Below are 22,944 nucleotides of genomic sequence, written 5' to 3' on the forward strand. Positions count from 1 at the left end.
ATGGTGACTAGTGGAGCTATGGGAGATTACGAGAGTGGTAAGGTTGATGTTGATCCAAACAGAAGAAAAATAAGAAAGAAGAAGGCAAAGAGGCAAAGGAGAGAATAAGGACTCTTTTGGTGCTACCGGAGTAAAGCTTACTTTTTGTCTCACGCTACATTATCTAATCTCACCATCACCATTATTTTTACATTAATCGCAAGTAAACACACCGTCCATTCCAACCCACCCTAAGTCGCTAAAGGTGTGGTCGATGACAATGGTGACAAAAGGGGAGTTTGTTTCAATTTAATTAATAATTAATTTTAAAAAATATTTTTACCTTAAAAATAAAATAAATAAATAATTTACCAAGTCGCTATGTTTGGCATATTCAATTTTTTAATTGATATTTTATATTTTTTATAATTGGATTTTAATTTAAAATTATTTTTATTATTTAAATTGAATTCAGGCCGGGTTGGCCTAAGATATAAAATTCTTGTCCAATGCCTGACCATTTGATAGGTCTATTTAATCCAGAGTACCAAAGTAATTGATAGAAAAATAGTACAGGTACTAAATTGGACAAATTGAAAATGCAAGTACTACATTAAAAGATTTGGAAGTACAAGAATAATTTATGCCATTAACCATTTATTTAATTTTGTGTTCAATTTATTAAATACAATTTGATGATTGTGATTTTTTTCGATATTTAATGTTGATTTGATGAAAATTAATTACTAATATTATTAGTAAATTATGAATTTTCATCAAATCAGTCATAAAACTCAAATTAAATACTTTTTTTTGGCCAATCAATGTTACTAGTGTTCTTGGAACAGGACAGAATTGATTAGTCAGACCGACTGGACCAAAAGTTTATTAGTATATTGGTTCGAACAAAGGGTTTAAATCGGTTTAATATATATATTTAAAATTTTTATGAATTTATTAAATTATTGTTGATCTAGTAGTTAAACCTATTAAACCAATTAGATTAAGAATTAGTGGTCTGACCAGTTCAACCACTAGTTCAATTATTAGAACTCTATATATGATACTCTAAAATTGTAACATGTTATCACTTGAATATTTTTATGAATTTTTAAATTTTCAAAGTGATGATGTAGCATAATCTCAAAGCACCATGTTATTAAACTTTTATGTATATTTTTTCAAATTCAAATACTAAAATGGATTTATGTACCCAAAAAATACAAGTACCATATTAAACTTAATTGTGAAGTTCAAAGACAAAAAATTATATTATTTATTTATTAAATTATCTAATGAAATTAGGTTGAAATTAAAAGAAAATACAAATTTGGTTAAAAAATACTGAAAAAAAGCAGTCAAGTGGAATTGAAAAAGATTTTATAAACATTGAACCTGATTACAAACTATGAAAAGAAAAATAAGGTCGGTCAAGTCGTGGCTGATCTAGTCCCACGTGACCAATTTATTTATTTTATTGCTTAAAAATAATAAACTATTGAAGATATTGTTTTTATATTAATATTTTATATATTTTTATAATTAAATTTAAATTAAATATTTAATTTAAATTTAATGTGGTAAATAGTTTCTTGTTCAACCTTCATCCCGCACTTTAAGCAGTTTCAAATTATTAAAGTTGGATTTATTATTCTTAATATTGTTGGTAGAATATTTCTTAATTAATTTGTGGATTAAGTTTTAAGTTTGGTTTGTATTAGTATTGATGTTAGTGAAAAAAAGATGTGAGTTTTAGTGTGTTTTATCCTCTTTTTTAAATATTGAGAAGGGAATACGATTAGGGGCGAAATTAAAAAAAAATTTAGAGGGATTAAAATTAAATTATAATTTTTATGATAGCAACAATATAATTTCATTATTTTAATAGCTTATATATTTACAATTTTTTAAAAGATTAAATCAAATTTTTATTTTTTTAAGGAAAGCCAAAATACAATTTTACCTTTACTAATTTAAAATTTTAAAAATTTTAAAAGATTTAAATAAAAAATTTTCACTTTAGGGGGACCGACCCCTTCCAACCTCCTAATTTCAGTCCTGATTATAATCTAAGCATTGTATAAAAAACATTTTAACTATATAAGCAGAAGTCAAAAATTAAAATGTGACTTTATATACTATTAATAATAAATATTAATCAAAATTAACATATGTTACTCATTTAATCAACCTTATGAAATTAAAATTTTCATCACCAAGTGTTAAGAGAACAAGTTGAATTAAATAGATTCCAACAAAATTTTTTCTTTTTTTTTCTAATTTAATTGTAAACTACGTTACCTTTCGAAAATTTCAAATTATAATAATTTTTCATTTGATTTAAAAAAGGTAGAATACCAGAAGTGAAGTTAAAAATTTTTTGGATAAAAATATAATTTTGTCATTTTAATAGTTTATGTTTTTATAATTTTTAGAGATTAAATCAAATTTTTATTATTTTTAAGAAGCTAAAGTGTAATTTTATCATTATTAATTAATTTTTTATAAATTATCAATGAATTATTATTTTTTATTTTAAAATGGTTGAGACCACTGCGAACTCCTAGATCCGTCACTAATAAGGATACATAACCCTCCTCAAAGAGGAACCATACATTGATTAATCTAATTATTTGGTGCTTAACCATGATTGATTAACTATCAATTACATTTTATTTCATGTTAATTGAAATTGTAGAGAATATTAAATGCAGATTCATTGATTAATATTACAGAATTCTCCAATAAAACATCATTAATGATTGTTAGAAAACTATGGCAATTTATTTTTATTGTTTAGCCATCAATTTTCAAGTATATACCAGAAAATAATATATATGAATTTCACGTTTTTTATTTTCTAAAAATATATGATATTTCACGTGAATCATATAATTATTATTATTGTTCTCACAAATTTTTAAAGAAATAATTTCATCAAATATACCCAAACTATCTCTTAGATTTAAAATTAATTTTTTCGTCCCAATTAAGTTAGTGTCACGAGTTGGTCCATCATCAATTCAATTAAAAAATGACTAAAATATCATTATTTGTACAAAACAAATAATATTATTATGAGAATATTATATATATATTTATATATATAAAAAAACTCCCACATTATAGAATTTGAACCTTATAAAACTCTAGTTTTATCATTTCTACCAAAATTTCATTTAATTTTTACATAAAATTTTAAAAAATATATATTTAATATAATTTTTTTATCTGTATGTCTAATCTAAGTTTTTTTTTGAAAGAAAAGATTTCTACGGTAATCAGTACTGTACTGGTGGATGCATTATTTTTCTACTGGTATTGGTACATGTCGATATTGATCTGCTTCGATGTACCAGGTTTTTCGTTATTTATTAAAAACATTTGATATATGGGAATAAAAAGTATTTACAAATATTAAATAATAAGACTAAATGAATCTCAAATATAAAATATTTATCAAAAATAAAATGTTACTGGTAAAGAAAAATTTTTAAAAAATGTTAGTTACATGTGTTCAAGTCTCACTATACGTAAATTTTAAGATAAAAAACTCATCAATTATATAAAATATTATTTAATAAGTTACGCAAATTCAATTCATCATTAAATAAAATTAAAATAAATAAGCAAAAAAAATCCATAAATTAAACTATAACACCATCACACACTATGCATATAATAATTCATAATTTAACAAATTCAAAATAAATAATTAAAATATATATTTAAAATGATTTTTGGGAACAAGTAATTAATAAAAAATGTAATCTTATTTTTTTTACAAATAATTAATAAAATTTAAAATTTAAAATTAAATATTTAGCATTGATCGATACACCATATTCCAGTCACTGCGAACGAAATCAACCTGTACACACCGGTAAATTTGATATCGATTGGAGTGTACACTGGAACTTTATTATAGGAACTGAGTGTTCCGACTAGCATAGGCCATACCAAAATAGTACCAACTACCATGCTTCTAAAAATATAAATACAATATAAGTACAAGTATAATGTAATTATAAGTACAAGTCCGACCAACTGCAAAATAGACCCAAATCATCACAACATACAAAAGGATGAAAAATTGAAAATGATTTGAACTAAAACTCACATTCACATGCAATTGTGAATGATAAAAATAAGACCTACACATACACAATTGTGCATGATAAGCATTAATTAAAAAGCAAATATTAATTGGCGGTTGAGCCTTAGCTCGATTAGTATTGACATTGTGTTCAATGTAGGAGGAAGTGAGTTCGAATGAACTAAAGTATTCCCCTATTTAAGGGATAGGCAGGAGCCAGAGGTGAAATTACAAATATTTTTTAGGGAGGACTGAAATTAAATTGTGATTTTTAATATAGTAAAAATACAATTTCACCATTTTAATAGCCTATATCTTTATAATTTTTAAAGGATTAAATCAAAATTTAATATTTTTAAGGGACAAAGTGCAATTTTACCTTTATTAATTTGAAATTTGAAATGGTCTAAATGAAAAATTTTCCATTTTAAGTGGCTGAGGTGAAACTAGAAATTTTTTGGGTGGCCAAAATTAAATTGTAATTTTGATAATAATAAAAATGCAATTTCACCATCTTAATAACTTATATCTTTATAATTTTTAAAGTATTAAATTATTTTTATATTTTTAAGGGAGTCAAAATATAAATTTACCTTTATTAATTTAAAATTTTAAAAATTTTAAATGGTCTAAATAAAAAACTTTCTATTTTAGTGGAACCGAGTTCATACCAATCCTTCAATTTCACCCTTAGAGGACTATGAATAGTTTTATACTTTATACTCAAAACAACAAATATAATAAAAAATTATAAAAATATTAATGTTTGAAAAAGAAAGTAAATATTAATTTATCGGAGCCTACTCAAATTTTGTTTTTTAATGAAAAAATAATTTATAAATAAGATTAAGACATAATAATATAAAAACAATTGTATAAAAAAAATAAAAGAATATAAAAAAATGTTGCAATATTATTAATTTGAGCAACAACCGATGTCAACGTAAAGCAATCTAAACCGTAAAAAGAACGTTAAAGAAGAATCTGAGTCGTAGGATGGTTATCATTTGGACAGGTTACTTCGTCAATTTAAATAGTAATACAAAGACAGTCTTGTCTTTAAAAAGAATAAAAAGAAAAAAAAAGGAGATAAATTTTACTTTCATTCTTCATTTCCGTTCAATTTTTTTTTAAATCTAAAATCTCTTTCTTTCTCTGGTCAATAAAAAGGAATTTAAGAAGACGAGCCATTTTTTTTGTTTTTGTTTTTAATTTTAATTTTAATTTTAATTATATGCAATTGAAATCAGCGGTCGTGTTGGGAAATTAAAGGAGGAGGAGGAGGAGGAGGGTGATTTTGTTTTAGGAAATTTAGGTTTTTGATATTTTGGGGTGAGTTAATTTGAAGTTTACATTTTGTAACTGTTTTTAATCATGGGATTAGGGAGTAATGGTGGGGATGATGTTGTGGTGGATGACGGTGATGACGGTGGAGATGGTGGTGCTGGCTGCGGAAATGGAGGAAAGTCTTTCGGTTCGGTTTCGTGCTCGATTTGCCTCGAAACGGTTACTGATAATGGGGATCGGTCGTGGGCTAAGCTTCAATGCGGTCATCAGTTTCATTTGGGTAAGTCAAATTTGTTCAGATTTGGAACTGATTTCCTCAAAGAATTTTTGGGTTTTTTCTGTTTTTTTTTTCTCTTTTTCTTTTTAATTGTGATTGTAAGATCTGGGCTCAAGTTTGCTCATCTGATTTCTCAGCTGTCTTTAGTTTTGGTTTAATTGATGATATGAATGATTAAAGGTTGAACTTTTTGCTTATGCTATTTTATTAGCTAAAAATGAGAACTTTTGTTTCCTGAAGAATTATTACTTACTAGTTTAACCAGGCTTAATTAATGGAGCTTTGATGTTTCAATAAGCTCCTCCTTTCTCCTGTCAATTGTTATGACTGATTAGACTTTCTGAGTAAATTTTGCATTGCAATTAGTTTTTGGAGATTATTAGCAACAGGGAATCAAATTAGAAGAAATTATTTTCTATATGGTTTTAGATTTGTTTGTATTGTTAGTTTTTTTAATAGATGTTGATGAGCTGCAGCTTTGGAGATGGCTACTAGCATGGCCATTAGTTGAATGTGAAGGATATGAAACTAGTTTGTTGTAAGATATATTTGTGTATTTGGTTGGTAGGGAGCTAGAGGAAATTATCTTTAATCTATTTTAAAGGTTCTAATTGATCATAATACGACTTGTGATGATTGTCTTCAGATTGTATTGGTTCAGCCTTCAATGTAAAGGGCGCGATGCAATGCCCAAATTGTAGAAAAATTGAGAAAGGTCAATGGCTTTATGCCAATGGTTGCCGTTCGTATCCAGAGTTTAATGTGGATGATTGGGCACATGATGAGGACCTTTATGACCTAAGTTTCTCAGAAATGGTAATGGAGTGATATTTCTATGCAATTTTTTTATTTTCTTATTTTTTGCAGTTTCAGCGATCATGGCCAATAAAAATGGTGTAGATTGCCTTTATAGTATTTATGCTTCATTTTTGCATCTAGCTTTTCATCCTTGCTCTCTAACCCGTGTCACCTTAAACGACCATCTTGTATTGATTTATTTAGTGAGTGAAAAATTGATATTTGAAGCTCTTAGTTAGTGAACCAAGTTTCATTTATTAAGCCTGTCAAATTTGAAAACTTAACAGATTGTAGTTTAAACTGCACTACACTCTCTTTATGCCATTTGCAAAGCTTTACAATCACGTCTCCCTGTTAGTCTTTGATTTTGCTTATTTGGCTCTATATATGCTCGCACTTTCTGACAGAAGAGCAAGTTAAAATCTACTCACTGCTTACTTATTTTGGTGTTTTATTTTTTTTTTGTAGTCATTTGGAGTTCACTGGTGTCCATTTGGAAGCTTAGCACGACTTCCTACATTCGAGTAAGCTTGACCTCTCTTATTAGAGGCTGAATCTGAGTAGTTTTCTGCTTTAATTTTCTAGGCCGAAATGTACTGGTCAGTTGTCTCTTCTTCAACAACAAATATTTGCCTTATACTTTTTGCGTGTTTTCTAGGATTAGTATCTTCTTAGTTAGAGGCTGATTTATAATTGGAAAAGGTTCGATCTCTGCTTATTATTTGTGGTAGCAAAATGACAATGGCATCCAAGCAAGAATTTTAGACGATATAAAGCCTGCAACTTATGGCGTGTCACCCAACTTGGAACCCTATCTTGATGATTTCAGAAATTTCAGCAGTTATGTACAAGATACGTGAGATGAAGTGCAATAATATAAGAGAGATTAGGTGCCATTGTCGTTGTTGGGCTGGAAGTATTTCCCAAGCTTAAATATGAGCATAACATTAACTCAGTTTGCTGAATTGGAAGTCAAATATCCTTATTTTTCTAAGTTGGAAAAGCTGTTTCGTCCTATTATTATCAACTCTCCTTAGTTTAATGTTCCCTTTCATTTCTTTACGCATATCATTACAGTTCTGCTTGGATGTTCAGTTATTTTCTTTCTTTTAAGATATCTTACCTTTTTTTCCCTCCAGGGAAGGAGAGTTATCATCAACCACATGTAAGATTCTTCCTTGTTTTTCAAGTAATGCTTCTCTGGTGGAGATTGTCCTAATTTGCTGATATGAGTTATGTTGGAATGCAGATCATGAATTACTGGGACAGAATGCCATCTTTTCTGAACATTCAGCACCTGCTGCTCATCCATGCCCATATGTAGCTTACTTTGGGCCCACAGTTCATCCATCATCCTCAAATTCCAGTGGAAGTGTTTCAGATAGTTCTAGTTACAACAATCACTGGAATGGTCCATCAGTGCCTGGTGAGGTACCTGCATCTTATGCTTTTCCTGCAATGGATCACCATTACCATAATTGGGAGCATCATTCCCCGCCATTCTCCACATCTAGCAGTCGAGTTGGTAGTTCTGATCAATCTTCAAATCCTCCTGTCAGTCAAAGGTCTGCCAGGAGTGGTTCTGATATGCCAAGATCAGGATCTTTTATGCGTCCGTATGTTGTTGGCCACAGGTATGCGGTATGCCTCATCATGATTGACATTTGTGTTTGGATTGAGTTTTACTGTTCTTTTATGGAAAAAAAAAAACAGATTTCTATGGAACGTTTTACTATTTTCTTGGAAACAGCAGCAATCCCTTCTTGCAGAAGAACAACCCCCCTCCCTCATAAAGGGTTAAAATGACACACATTTAGTATCCGTTCTATTCATTCTTCTCTGCTGGTTTCTTAATTTTCCAAAATTGCCTTGTTTCCACAGTTCTGGTGCTAGAGCAGGGAGTTCAGTGGCATCCTCATTGATTCCTCCTTACCCTGGTAGCAATGCTCGAGCCCATGATAGAGTTCAAGCCCTCCAGGCGTACTATCAACAACAACATCCGAGCACTTCGCCATCAATAAGGACACCTGTTATTTCTGGCTCCCGAAGGTCAAGCAGTCACAGAATTCATGCTCAAGTAGGGCCAGTGGCTTCATCATCTGACCAGGTGGGTGGCTTCCATTTCTTTCCATCGGGTACTCCAGTCCGTAACTTTCAAGAGGCTGAAAATCCTCTATCAACTCGGTTCCATGCTTGGGAAAGAGATCATTTGCCTTCGTTTTCAATAAACCAGGTCGACAGAGACTCAGCATGGGGTGCCTTCCATCAGTCTGCTGGTGCACCAGATCCTGGCATAAGATCCGGCAGTTTCCGCCAAAGGCATGGATCTGAGAGGATGTCTTCACATAATCATTCATAGTATTTCATCCTTCACCCTTCTGGGTTAAGCAAAACAAACTCTACTATGAATGAAACCATAAAAGTTTATGTATGGTTGAGTTGAGAGAGACATTTTATGTTGGTCCTGTGAATCGTTGCAGGCTGAAAAACCGTGAAGTGGGGCTGAAAACAATTATTTTGGCACCGCACATGGCGGTAGACAGATACCCAAACTCTTGGAATCAACACAACCCGTAACCCTATGGGTTCTTGTTGATTTTTGTTGTTTTTTTTTTTTTTTTGCTGGTTATTCAGGTTGCTTGATGGGGTTTTTTTATTACTATTATTAATTGTTGTGCATGTGCATGCATCGACTCTGTGGTGGAAGGCTGTGTGGGTGTAGGGATTCGAAAACTAATTTAATGGACCTCTTCCCAAACCAAAAACCGAATCGACTTTAAAGAAAAATCGCAATGAATTTATTATTTAATGTTAATATATTTGAGTTTGGGGAATATTATGGTTTGGGTTTGGAATTTGGTTAAGTTTGTATCTCGACTAGTTGTGGTAAACTCTTGGTGTCACTAGTGAAGTAGCCAATGACGATAAAGAGTGTCATTTTGTGTTTTTAATATAGAAAAATATAAATATAAATGCCATCATAAAATTTGATCTAAGCATTTAATTCTCAACGATCGATCAAATTTTCATTTGTTAATTCTATTTTTTATAAATATATTTAATATATAATTTTATTTTTCACTCCATTTATGTGTCATTCACACCCAATTCTTAATGGAAGAATACTTTGCGAAAACTAAGAATGCCGTCTTGAAGAACCTTTGAAGGGATACCAGCATATGCATATTCAGCTATAGAGTTGAGTCACAAATTTCCAGAAGCTGAAAAACATCGACCACTTTTCTTACTCTGTAGCATGAGACATAATGCTTCCATTGAAGACTTGTTGAGATACGGGATGGGTTTGGGTTTACTTCATGGCGTATTCACAATGGAAGAAGCACGGGACAAAGCAATGACATTGGGAAGCAACCTTCTTCTTTCTTACTCGATGGTGCTAACCAAGATCATTTTGATATGCATGACATTGTTCGCGATGTTGCCATATTGATCGCCTCAAAGGACCATCACCAGAAAGAAGGGACGATGTGTTCAAAGACTGGCCAGATGAGAAAACAAGGGAAAATTACAGTCCGATGAGTTTACAATATTCTAAGGTTAGTGAGCTTCATAATCATGGTCATTTCGAATTTCCAAACCTTACCTTTTTCTCCATGTGTAATAAGGATTCTCCTTTTGCTGTCATTGTCTCTTTAATTTCATCAATTTGGAGGCTACACATGGTCAACTCACAGCTGAATCTTCTGATCGACTAAGAGACATCGAAGTTGATGAGTGCCACGTTGAAGAATTTGTTCACCTTCTCCTTAGCCAAAAAGCTCTCCCAATTTGAAAGGAATTTGGATATATATATTGAATGTGAATTAAATGATGAATATTATTGTATACTTGAATAGATATTTATATTTGTATAGAAACTTGTAATTCAAAGATGAATGTTATGAATGATTTGCATAAGAGTGTTATGATTTATATTTGTATAAAAATTTGTTGCCACAAACCCTTTGTCAATCACTAAAGGGGGTTTGGAATTTGGCATGGGTTCCGCCAAATAAGTATGTAAAGATCTAAATTTGTCTGGTCCGATAAACAAAAAAATAATAATAATAACAACAAAAGTCTAATCCATCATACAAGTTCAAATTGAAGCCCAAATACATTACTTAATCTAACAAAACCCTAAAAGCCCAAAATTACATCAACCCAAGCTCAAAAGCCTAAAAAACTAACAAAAACCTTAGCAGCTTCGACGCCGTTCCCTCCCCACGTTAGCCAATGCGCCACCCTAAGCCTTTCTCCCTCCTTTCACCAAAATGGCAAGGCACGGCTTCCCAACGCCGTTGACCTTGCCACAAATACCTGCAAAGAAAAAGGGACAAAGAAGAAAGCAGAAATGGCAGAAAAAAACAAAAAAAGATAAAGTATTTTGTAATATATGACCATAAAAGCCATAACAATGGCATGTAATCGTTTACGGAAGAAACAAATACAAAAAAAAAACAACAACAAGTTTAAAAAAAAGGTAGTTCATTTTATTTATTTTATTTTTGCGAGAATAGAAATAAAATTATTATTTCTCACCTGTGCCAATTTGTTCTTCGCTGTGTGGGGCCGAGGCCACTATCTCTGATGAAAGACAATATCTTTGGGGTTTCATTGGATGAGAGAAATTGAAAGGTTTCTTAAAAATCCATTATGGTTTCGTCATTTTACTTTAAATCAGGGTTAAAAAAGGTTTTAAAAGGGCATTTTTTTTTACTCCAGCCACCAAAAGGCGATGGTCGCCGCCACCGATGACTAGTGGCCACGGTGGTTTGTGACTAGGGGTGAGCAAAATTTGATTTAATTCGAAAAACTCGATAAAATTTTCAAATTTTGAATTAAATAGTTTGAGTTATTTGAGTTAATCAAGTTATCTGGATCAACTCAAATAAAAAATTAAGTTTTTCGGTTTAACTCGAATATGAATTACATAATTCGAGTTGTCCGAAAATCCGAATAAGAAAAGGTAAAACTATGCCATTTTGATAAATATTTACTTTTTCTAAAGTTAAAAGTCAAAACCATTAAATTAAAAGGCAAAACTACGTTATTTTGATAAATGTTTACTCATTAAGTTAAAAGGCAAAACCATTATATTGTTTATGTAGTTAAATAATTTTATACGTCGTTTACTAGTTACATAATCGGTTCATGTAAAAGTAACATTGAGTATAAATAATAGGATTCATTAACTCTACTCGACTTTTAAATAATAGGATTCATTAACTCTACTCGACTTTGACTCGAAAAATTTTGACTCAATTCGATCTGATTAGAAAAAAATTCAAATTGAATTCAGTTGCTAAAATAGGATTCGCCAACTCAACTAACTCAAAATTTTTTGACTCGATTCGACTCGACTCAATAGAATACTCACCCCTACTTGTGAGGCTCAATGACTGGATTGGGGGAGGGATGAGAGAAAAAAAAGGGTTCAAAGTTTTTTTTTAATCTAAGCTGAATGAAAATTTAAAAAAAAATTTGGTTTATATAGGCAAGACTAAACGACGTTGTTTTGGCCACGGTTTATAAGTCCCAAAACGGCGTTGTTTCAAAGCCTGAACAGCCGACCCGACTCGACTTGACCCTGATCCCTTGAGATCTGCGTGTTTTCATGGGAAGGGTCTAATTACTACCCTGGTCCTTCCGCCTTTTAAGTGCTTTTCAATATAGTCCTACTTCTGGTCTTTTTCCTTTTTTAAAATTATACCACTTAGTTTTGGATTTTTTATTTTGGTCCTCTGGCCATTGGTCACTCTTGGAAATGGCGCGTTTAATGAGGTTGGGAATAATTTTTCATTTGGTCCCTATTCATTTTCACGTGTTCTATTTTAGTCCTTTATTTTGCCTTATTGATTTATTTGTTTATTTATATAATTCATACTTTAAATTTAATCTAAATTCCAATTTAATCATCCATTTATTTAATTTCACACCTTTAATTACTGTTTTTTTAGCACTTAAAATTTACGTTGTTTATATTTCTTTTTATTTTTTATGCATTTTTAAAATGGTTATTACATATTTTATTTATTTATTTATTTTGGTATTATGATAATAATATGATTATCATTAGTATTGTGAATTAATAATTTATTTATTATTATGGTTGCATTATCATTATGGTATTTATGTATTTATTTATTATTTATCATTTTTATATAGATGTTTTACCACATGACTATTTTATATTATTTTGCTGTCACTATATCACTTATTAAGTTTAAACATATTTGTCCATTTTGATACTATGCCCAAATAAGTTAAATGCACATCACTTTAAATGTTACATTCATTTTTACTCGATGCATAAAAAAGGAAAAAATTTAAAACCGAGGCAATATTCTTTATTTTGAGATTCAAAAAGTTGTGCCCTAACTTATGGGATTCAACTTTCTCTTTAAACCTAAATAACCGAACACCTTTTTAAAAAAACTAAAACACATGAGATTTAAATAATAGTTAAATAATGAGCAATCTTATTTTTGAGGATTCGAGATATCGTGTCCTAACTTACGGGACATGATCCTTTTTCTCGATTAACTCGAAATAAGAGGGCTCTTTCCATAAAATTCAATTTAATTTGCAATCAAGCAAGAAGGGGATAGTATTTTTTTGAATTTTAATTCTCGACACTATGACATCAAGTAATGAATTAGGTACCAGTTTTGAGCGTTATGAGGGTGGTAATCCTTCCTCATACGTAACGGACTCCCGAACCCATTTCCTGGATTTTTGTAGACCGAGAATAATTTTAAATAAATCTAACATTTTATTAAAATGACAAGACCTTGAGGTGATCCGATCACACCTAATTAAAAAGGATTGGTGGTGTAACAGTCTGGTTTAGATCCTAGTCAGAACAGTCGTTTTGGAACCACAAATCCGAGGTCGTAAAATTATCTTAATATTATTTTTCGTGCTTATTATATGTGAATTGATATGTGTGGAAATTTGGTGTGATAATTTTATCGTTTAAGTGGTTAATTTGAAAAAAGGACTAAATCGCGTAAGTTGTAAAAGTTGTATTCTACTTGTAAAAGTGCTAAATTGTCATGGTTTATTAAATTTAAGGTACTTATGTTGATATTAACCCATTTTTATGATAGTGGGAGTTAGTACCATGGCATTTGGAGTAGTTTTTAATGGAATTAAAGGTTAAAAATGAAAATTGATTAATAACTGTTATATTAAATAAAAAAAAGCATAAAAATTATGGATGTTCATCCTATTTGGCCGAAAATACAAAGGAAAAAGAAATAAAAAAGAGACTTAAGGGTTCGGCATTAATCTTGGAGAATTGAAGTATGATTTTTTTTATCCGTTTTCGATAATTTTAATGTTTTTGAGATAATTGCTTCGAATACTAGCTGACCCATGCTTGAATTTTTGAACTGGTTGTGTATTTTGTGATTTTTCATTGATGAGAACTTATTGTTTTTGTGGTTTGATGATGAAAAATAATTATATGTTGATAGATTATCTTGTTTAATTAAGTGTTTTTTAGTAAAAATTCCTATTTGGGATTAAATTGTGAATTTTGTAAATTGAGGGATTAAAATGTGAAATGAATGAAATAAATAGGTTGCTAGGAACATTAGTAATATTTTTCCAAACATGGGTTTGTGGAAAATTTGAGTAATTTGTGTTATTTTGAAATAGGGACTAAATTGAGAAAATGTAAAATGTTAGGGGCTAAAGTGAAAATTTCCCATTTATGTGTTTTTGAATGAAAATGTTATTAAATAAGTTAAATTTGTATTGAATTAGATAAAGAAATGAGGAAATTGAATTTGGATCGGGGAAAGTCGAAAATAATCGAATAGTTGTTTTGGTCCGTTCGTGTTAGTACAAGGTAAGTTCATAAGTAAATAAATTTTGTTAAATTGAAGTATATGTGCATTATATGTGCTGAATTGAGTTGTAAAGAAATATAATTGTGAAGTTGAAATATGTAAAATGTGAATTGAATTTGAGGCACTGAGCGTGCGATAAATGAAAGAGCTACGGCTATTAAAATGGCACTGGTTGTGCAAGATTATAATAGCATTGGCTGAGAAAGGGCACTATGTGTGCGATACCAATATAAGTTTGGTTTAATGTATTGGCACTAAGTGTGCGATACAATTATAGCATTGGCTAATTAATTGGCACTAAGTGTGCGAAACAATTATAGCTTCAGCTAATTAATCGGCACTAAGTGTGCGAGTTCATTGAATGTTCAAGAACGATTTAATGAATTAGTGTTTCAAGCATTGGAGAGATAAATGTGATAGATAAGAACATAATGGTACAGGTATGTACGGAACCTATGTGGTTGATGATATTAATTATGAAGTAGATGAAAAATTATGTAAATGAATGATGAAATGAGTTGGATTTGATAGCATTATTAATGCTATTTAAAAGATTAAAGATGTGGAATAAAAGTAAGACGTGGTTTAGATGTATGAATGCTTGGTTCGAAAACTTGAACAGATAATGAAATCAAAATGGTTGGGTTGACTATATGAGTCATGTATGTGAATTTGGTTTATGTGAATGAGGAAATTATGGATTTTCGAGTTGGAAGTGTTTATAAAGAAGTTGATATAACTTTATGTATGATTTGTCATAAATGACCATGGTTTGGTCAGCGATGAAATGAATATATGTGAGTTTGATTTAGATGAATGAGCTAACAATTGTTAGTCGAGTTAGAAAGCAGGGGTATACGTTCATTATTAAATAAGTTAAGTGAATTATTTAATGTGGTTTTATGAATTTACAAGTACAATGAAGGTATATGTGATTGAGATTTGTTAATTTCGGTTTAGTGATATTGGTCTATAAATATCATTAAAATGACTTAATTGCTTATGACTTATTAAGCTTTCAAAGCTTACTCCGTGTATTATCCCATGTCTATAGAGTTTTAGAGACTTGCTCGGGTTGGAAGTAGAGGAGACGTCATCACACTATCCGGTTATCGCTTCGATAAATAAAAGCTTTAAGTTTTTGTTAAGTGGCATGTATAGACTAGTTTTGAGATGGTTTATTTTGACTTGTGTATTTATATGTAGCCATGCGAAAATGGCTTGCTAAAGATGTTAATGTTTGTGTATATTCGGGCATGGTATGAGTTCATTTTGGGAAGTATGTTTTATGGAATGTATGTATGGTATAATATTGGTATGAGATTGATATAATAATTTGAGATGTTGATCATGTATGAGTAAATGAATTTGGCATGTGATATTGATATGTTTTGGTATAGAAAGTGAACATGAAATTGATTGATGATATTATGGATTCATTGATACATGTTTGGAGTTTCATTTTATTGAAAATGTAGTATATTGATGCTTGAATGATGCTTGTAGGGAAGACTCAAATTGGGTGGCAAATTGGCTATTCAAATGGCCTATTTTTATCCATGCGGGCAGAGACACGGGGGTGTGTCTCAGCCGTGTGCGACACACGGTCACGTTACACAGCCGTGTTTCCCCTGGGGTACCCTACGAATTAAAGGCAGTATACCCTCCAGTTTTGACATGGCCTAGACACACGGGCGTGTCTATTAGTCGTGTGTGGCACACGAGCGTGTGGTCAACCGTGTGGCCGAGTCAGTAGCCTCCCTAATTTTCACACAGCTTGGCACATGAGCGTGTCTTGTGGCTGTGTGGACAAGTCAGAATGTATGCCCTGTTTCGCCACGGCTTAGTCACACGGGCGTCTCTAATGCCGTGTAAGGCACACGGCCTATTCACATAAGCGTGTGACCTTTTAAAAGCTGCAATTTTTATAAGTTCTGAAAAGTTCACATGTTATTGATTTAGTCCTAGATGCATGGAATAGACATTGTATGCTCGGTTTAAGTTCGTGATGAACATGAATGAATGGTATTTTATTGAATTGAGATGGTATTTGATATTTGGTTGTTTTGATCTAAGTCACGAGTCCGGTAATGCCTCTTAACCTCTTCCGGTGACGGATACGGGTTAGGGGTGTTACAGGTGGCGACTCCATTTTCATTTTAAAAAATAAAAAGTCGATTTCCAAAAAAGTTTCGACAAGTACCTTACTAGGTAAAAGGTTATCAAGAGTTTCAATTTTGTACAACTAAATATGATAAAATGATATTAGACGTGTTTATAATCTGTTTTGGGGAATTGGTACTAGAGCTTTGGGATGTGACATGAATTGACATTAACCCACCTTAATAGATCTCTTTGGAATTTGGTAACAATCACACGACTTCCAAATTAGTAGCGATCCACTTTTGAATGAAAGGAAGACTTCCCAAACAACTTTTATCAAGATGTAATGTAGTTAGGGTGTTACAAGTTTTTTCAATTTTCCAAACAGCCTTGATTATGCTGTGCACTATAATTTAAAGATAATTATAAGGTTTTTGAAATAATTTGTATTAGAATCCAAAACAATATAGTGCTTTGTTTGTAGAGTTACTAGGCAACATTTGCACCTGCAATAAAGAGCTTGAACGACAGTGCATTAGATGTGGCAATGGGTTTGGTCTAAATTACTCAATTAGTCAAACTAACTTGAAATAATATCAGTTTTTCATATAATTTTTTAAAAAGAGAAATTAGGTAATGAAAGCTTCTTTTATACACAATTTTCTATTTTATCAAAGATAACAACTGAAATGTGAAATTATCAAATAAAATTTTTGTTTTAGTATTTCCCTTAGAAAAATAAATATATAAAGGATTCAGCAAGTTTCTGAAGCTTAAAAGTTGATATTGGCATAATAATAAATTTAGTTTTTAATGTTTATTTTTTTCTACCGTTTTGGTCTTAATTTTTTTATACTTTATAAATATTTTAAAAAATAAAATTACTAAAACATTCAACAAATTTAAAAAAAGGTTTATACTTTTCTTAAAAAATTATCCAAACCAATAATAAAGTACACATAAACTACCATGCATGCTGTCACGTCAATATTATTAAAATTTTAACAATTTAGTAAGTTTTTATGTAAAATAAAAAATTTAACTAAATTTTGAAGGTTGAGGGTGAAAAGATTAAAAAAAAAGAATTAAGACTAAAATGATAAATTGATAAGTATCAAGTGTTAAACTTATCATTATGACTTGAATATTTATATTAGATATAGTGATTGTGAAACATACTCTAAATTTGTTTTTATTTTGTTGGTGAAAGATGCAAAAACTTGAAATAGAATAGGATCCGATTGTTCTTACCCAAGTTGCCAATATCTATGCTGAGGGACTCAAAACCGCTAGTTGAACTCGAATTGCATTGGTTGATTATTTGATTATGTCAAATTATGGAATAAAAATTTGAAAGTTAAAATATACTTAAGTCATTATATACTTCGTGCACTGAATTTAGTCCCCTACTTTTATTTTTAAAAATTTAGTCCCTCTTTTGTCAAAATAAAAAATATTTAGTCTCTTTATTTTTTAAATTTAAAAATTCAGGTCTACTTGTTACCACTATTAAATTATTTGGTGTGAATTTTGAAAAAAAAAATTCACAATAACATTGAAAATACTGATTAATATTTTTTTCTTAAAAACACTTATTTGAATTTGTCATGATAAAATAATTTTTTTCTATTGGAACAATGTTCTTATGAAAAATAGGCATCAACATTTTGATTGAAATAATTAACAATTAATTATTTCGACTAAGTAATAACATTATAAAAGTCAAGGGACTAAATTGTGTAAGAGATTAAAGTATAAAAGCTAAATCTCAAGTTTCAACATAATCTAGGAGCCAAAATTGAAATTTGACAATTATCTCACAATGTCAAGAAAAAAACAATGCAAACCTAAAAGAAATAGGAAGCCACGTGTCAATCATATTAATTATTTAGACTAACTAAAAACATTATAAAAATAAAAAGACCAAATTAAATTAGAAATAAAAGTATAAAGATTGAATCTTAATTTTAGGCATAATTGAGAACCAAAATTAAAATTTAACTATTTTTTTAAAATGTAAAAAGAAAAATAAGAAAAAAGAATGAAGAACAAGAAAAGAAAAACATTTAGCATGTTAACAAATGAAGGTCCCTTTGGACCTTTCTTTTATATATAAGTACTAGTGTCACATGGATAGAAGTTTAATCTAGCAAACCACGTGGTTTTAAGCGATTTTTTTGCTTCAAATTCTCTTAAGTCAACCTAACTCTCAAAAATTGAAAATTCACAAAGAAAATTCTCTAATATGTCGAACTACAAAAAAGTTACAAGAAAGCAATGCACATAAAGTGTTTAATAAATGCTCTCAAAAGTTTTTGATTACTCAATAATGAGATGTTTACAAATGAGGAGGAAAGCCTCTATTTATAATTGAGTTTCCCTAAATCCAGTGGCACAATTTAAATTACATCGATAATCGAGATTAAGCCCATCCACAAGTTTGAGAATACTAAGGGATTTAAACACTTTACAATATCCTTTACAAATATTCACTACAATAACTTCGGTTTTGCTAGAGTGTTTCACTAGGCCACTAAAACTTTTAAGTATATGGGCTTCTACATGTGTTCTACGAATTGTGCCAATTCAAGTAAGTTAAATGAGCCTCATTTGATCAGTTAACCTCTATAGTTGATTTTGTGCACAATGGTCATGAGTTTTGATCCACGGTCTATGACATTAGCATGTGCTTTGCATTGGATTAATTATTTTGGGAATAAATTACAGAGTTAACATTTAAAGGCTACAATATATTTCAAGTTTCTTTACCTTTGAAATTTAATCATTATATTTTTAGTTTCAAGAATTTAAGCCCTCCACTTTTCAAAGTTAAAAATTCAGGTGTAGTTGTTAACATTGTTAAATTTCTATTTTTCTCTTAAAATTGTAAAATTAAAAAATCTTTACTTAGTACTATGTGACAAAAAGAAGAAGAGTAAAATATTAATAGTGTTAGCAATTCTTTAGATTCATGTCAACATTTTAATAAAAATAAAGTACTTAGATTAACTAATAATAACTATAGATATTGAGGTGCTGACTTATGTCAACAATTAAAATATAATGATTAAATCTCAAGTTGAAATATAATGTAGGAATCAAAATTGAAATTTGATCATTTTTATATAATCTAAAAAATAAAAAGGTCAAAGCTGAAATTTAACCATTATATTAATATTGAAAAGGCATAATGACTTTTTTAGCCTTCCAATTTTACAAAAAAAAATCATTTTAGACATTCATTTAATTTGTCTTTTTAGCCCTTGAACTTATATTATTTATCAAGTCACCCCAAATTGGATGAAAAAGTTAACATTTGTTAACTTTGCTAAAGTGGCAAGCACATGAATTGTCGTGTATATGTCACGTTAGTAATTATTTTTTTTTAAATTAAAGAAAAATCATAATTCTCTAAAGGTTTAAACGAATCTAAATCTATCTATATTATATTTAATTTTTTTAGAGTAAACTACATAAATGATCGATTATTAAAAATTTTCTTATTAGATCATTCGACTTTAAAAAATTATAAAATATCACCCAACTTTTATTTTCATTCCATATAATTTTAATATTATATTATAATTTTTTTTAAAAAAAGGTAATTACACCAACAGTCACTCAACTTGGGGTAGTTGACAAAACAGTCACTCGGGTTTCAATTAAGTCACTCAACTTTTAAAAAATAACAAATCAATCACTAACATTATTGAAAAGTGACAAATCGATCACTCATTAATATTTCCCGTCAGAGTTAATGGGATAGCTGACGTGGCCAATTAACTTGCCACGTTGGACGAGTAGTTAAAGGGTCAAAAAGAAAAGAAAAGATTATTGATTTAGGGTAAAAAGAGAAATGATGGATTGGGTTTTACTTTTTTCCTTCTTTATGTCTTTCTTTTTTTTCTTCTCTATGTCTTTCTTTTTTTTCTTCTCATCTTTCTCTTCATCTTCTTCTCCCTCAACCTCTTTCTGCTTATGCTTCTTTTCTGTTTATCTTCTTCTTCTCTTATTTCTTTTCATCTTCTTTTACCACCTCTTTATCCTTGTGTTTTCCTTCTTTCTTCATCTTCGCCTCCTTGTCTTTTTTCTTTTTTTTCTCTGTGTTCTCATCATCTTCTTCATTTTTGTGCATCTTCTCATTCTTTTTCTCCTCTTTATTCTTCATTTCTCCAATTTTATTATAATTTATTTTTCCTTATCCTTCTCTTTATGTTTCTCCCCTTTATCCTCTTTATGCTTCGGCTTTTCTTTCTCCATTAATTTGGTATTCAATTCAAGTTTGACCTCAGCCTTCTCTTATTCTTTCTCATGGTTTTGGTCCATATCCTTCACTTTTGTTTTGAAATACAGTTCTTCCTTCTTCACCTTTTTTCCTCTGCTGACAATCAATTCCAATGAACCTTGCAAATTAGAACCCTTTGCCATAAATTGAAACTTGAATGTAAGTTATAATCCAAGCATAATTATGCCTTGCAACTTAGAACCATCTACTGGTACGAAACATCAAATACCAGTAAATCCAGGCATAATTTACTAGTACCCTTCTCCATAAGTTACTGCAACGAGGTTGATGGCTAGTAAATCCGTCGCTGGTACAAAGCTCCTTCTATTTTCTCTTCTTCTTCTCACATTCTTTTTTTATTCTTCTTCTCCATTTCTTCTTTATTTTTCTTTTCTCTTTTTCTTCTACTGTCCAGGGCTCTTAAATAGGGTTGTTTAAACGATAGCTAGCCCATCGATAAATACCATGTCACTTTTTCGTTACGTCTGTAACGAAAAATGGTTAAAAAGATTGATTTGTTATTTTTTTAAAGTTGAGTGACTGAATTATAACCTGAGTGATGTTTTGTCAGCTACCCCAAAGTTGAGTGACTGTTGGTGTAATTTACCCTTAAAAAAACTTTTTTTAAACCCAAAACTACATTGTTTTGGGTTATTTCCATCTCTAAAAATTTTACCTTCTCCACCTTTCAAACCTCTTTTTTGTAGTTTTATCTCAAGTAGTGATTCCACCCTTTGCATTTTCTACAATAAGCTCCCCTACCATGAGACGTTGCTTTTGTCGATCAAATTCCAATCTACTTCTGGGTACCGATGATTCATTCCCTTCTTTAACTTGGATAGATCTATAAGTCATTGTTTTTTTAATGATTTTTTTAATTTTTTTATCTTTTTTATCATAATAGAATGATGGGTTTTTACCTTTTTAGTTGTTTTTATTGAATTTTTTTTGTTAGATGAAATTTGGGTGTTGTAGGAAAATGTAAGGGAGTCTTTAGATGGGAATGGAAGGAATAAAGAACTTGGAGAGAAATTTGCTTTATTTGATATTTTGGGATTAGAAATAACGTGGAATGATGTAGAGTTTAAGGGATTTGAATCTGGTGTGAGAAAAGGTAATCATTAGAATTTGGTTGGATTTTATCTTGAGGATGGTTTTCTACTTGAAAGAAAAGATGATTTTACTTCGATTCCCTCGGAAGGGAACTGGTTAGCTAGATGAAGTAGGCGCAGTTGCAGCTGTGGGTTGGATCTATGGAGTAGTAGTAGAAGAAGTTCTAGGTAGCATTGATGTGGTCAATGAACTCGCAGGAGTTGATGATGGAAGCGATGATGAAAGTGATTTCGAAGGTGATGTCAACGAAGGAGCTGAAGAGATCATGGGAGGTTTTGCCGGAGAAACGATTGGAGTTGTACTTGGAGTGGATTTTGGAGATTGAAATAATCCAAAAAAAGATGTAATTTTGGGGGCTTTTTTTTACCTAAATAATACAAAAAAAAATAAAATTAATAATTGAAATGACATGGCATGCTCAGGAGATTATTTACCAAAATGATATGTTTGCTACAGTGTTTTACTCGTACCACTTGACAAATTAGCGACACCGGACTAAAATGTAGTGATCTAAAATATTCAGGAACCTAATTTGCAAATTTTCCATTTTGAATGGCTGCTGGAAAAAAAAAGTAAAAGTGTGTTGCCTGACAGTATGGCGGCACCAAACCTTAAATGTGGCTAATTGCCTTATAAACCTCATTATTTATTATTTTCTTTTTATTCCCCTTCAACTCACTATATTGTGTTTAAACAAGTCCTTGACCTATTTTTGTAGTTAAATAAGCCCTTAACTTATGATTTTTACTCATAAAAGCCATTTATTTTAATATTAAAGTAAATATATTTTACCCATATTAAAGGGCTATTTAGTGTATTAGCCCTGCTAGACTATAAGTTGTTGAACCTGGCACCTGCATTGCAGAAATTGTTTGATTATTTTCAATGCTTAAGAACCGATGAAAACATAGATGGGAGGCTAATATACTAAAAAGCCCTTAAATTGTTAAACTTTGTTTAAACAAGCTTTTATACTATTTTTACAGTTAAATAGGCCTTCAAATTATGATTTTTACCCATGAAAGTGATTAATTTTAATATTAAAGTAGAACTATTTAAAAAAATATAAACTAATTCACATTTTATGCAGAGGTGAATTTGATGAGAATAGTTTATTAAATAAAAATAAAATTTTAAAATTTCTTGA

The 22,944-nt window shown here is 30.3% G+C and overlaps 1 protein-coding gene across 2 annotated transcripts; it reads left to right on the plus strand.

Annotated features, from left to right (window-relative positions):
- Nucleotides 1–5,129: 5,129 nt before the first annotated feature.
- LOC107927271 (E3 ubiquitin-protein ligase RFI2) lies at nucleotides 5,130–9,033 on the plus strand. Of its 2 annotated transcripts, XM_016858312.2 has the most exons (7): nucleotides 5,142–5,642; nucleotides 6,286–6,455; nucleotides 6,906–6,961; nucleotides 7,577–7,602; nucleotides 7,687–8,071; nucleotides 8,319–8,544; nucleotides 8,671–9,033. In XM_016858312.2, exons 1-7 carry the CDS (start codon nucleotides 5,450–5,452, stop codon nucleotides 8,794–8,796), a joined length of 1,182 nt encoding a protein of 393 aa, XP_016713801.2. In that variant the 5' UTR covers nucleotides 5,142–5,449; the 3' UTR covers nucleotides 8,797–9,033. The 2 variants fall into 2 exon arrangements, with proteins under 2 accessions (XP_016713800.2, XP_016713801.2); XM_016858311.2 differs by having other exon boundaries at nucleotides 5,130–5,642; nucleotides 8,319–9,033.
- Nucleotides 9,034–22,944: the final 13,911 nt, after the last annotated feature.

The sequence above is a fragment of the Gossypium hirsutum genome, chromosome A11 (assembly GCF_007990345.1).
Source record: "Gossypium hirsutum isolate 1008001.06 chromosome A11, Gossypium_hirsutum_v2.1, whole genome shotgun sequence".
NCBI classification, from domain to species: domain Eukaryota; kingdom Viridiplantae; phylum Streptophyta; class Magnoliopsida; order Malvales; family Malvaceae; genus Gossypium; species Gossypium hirsutum.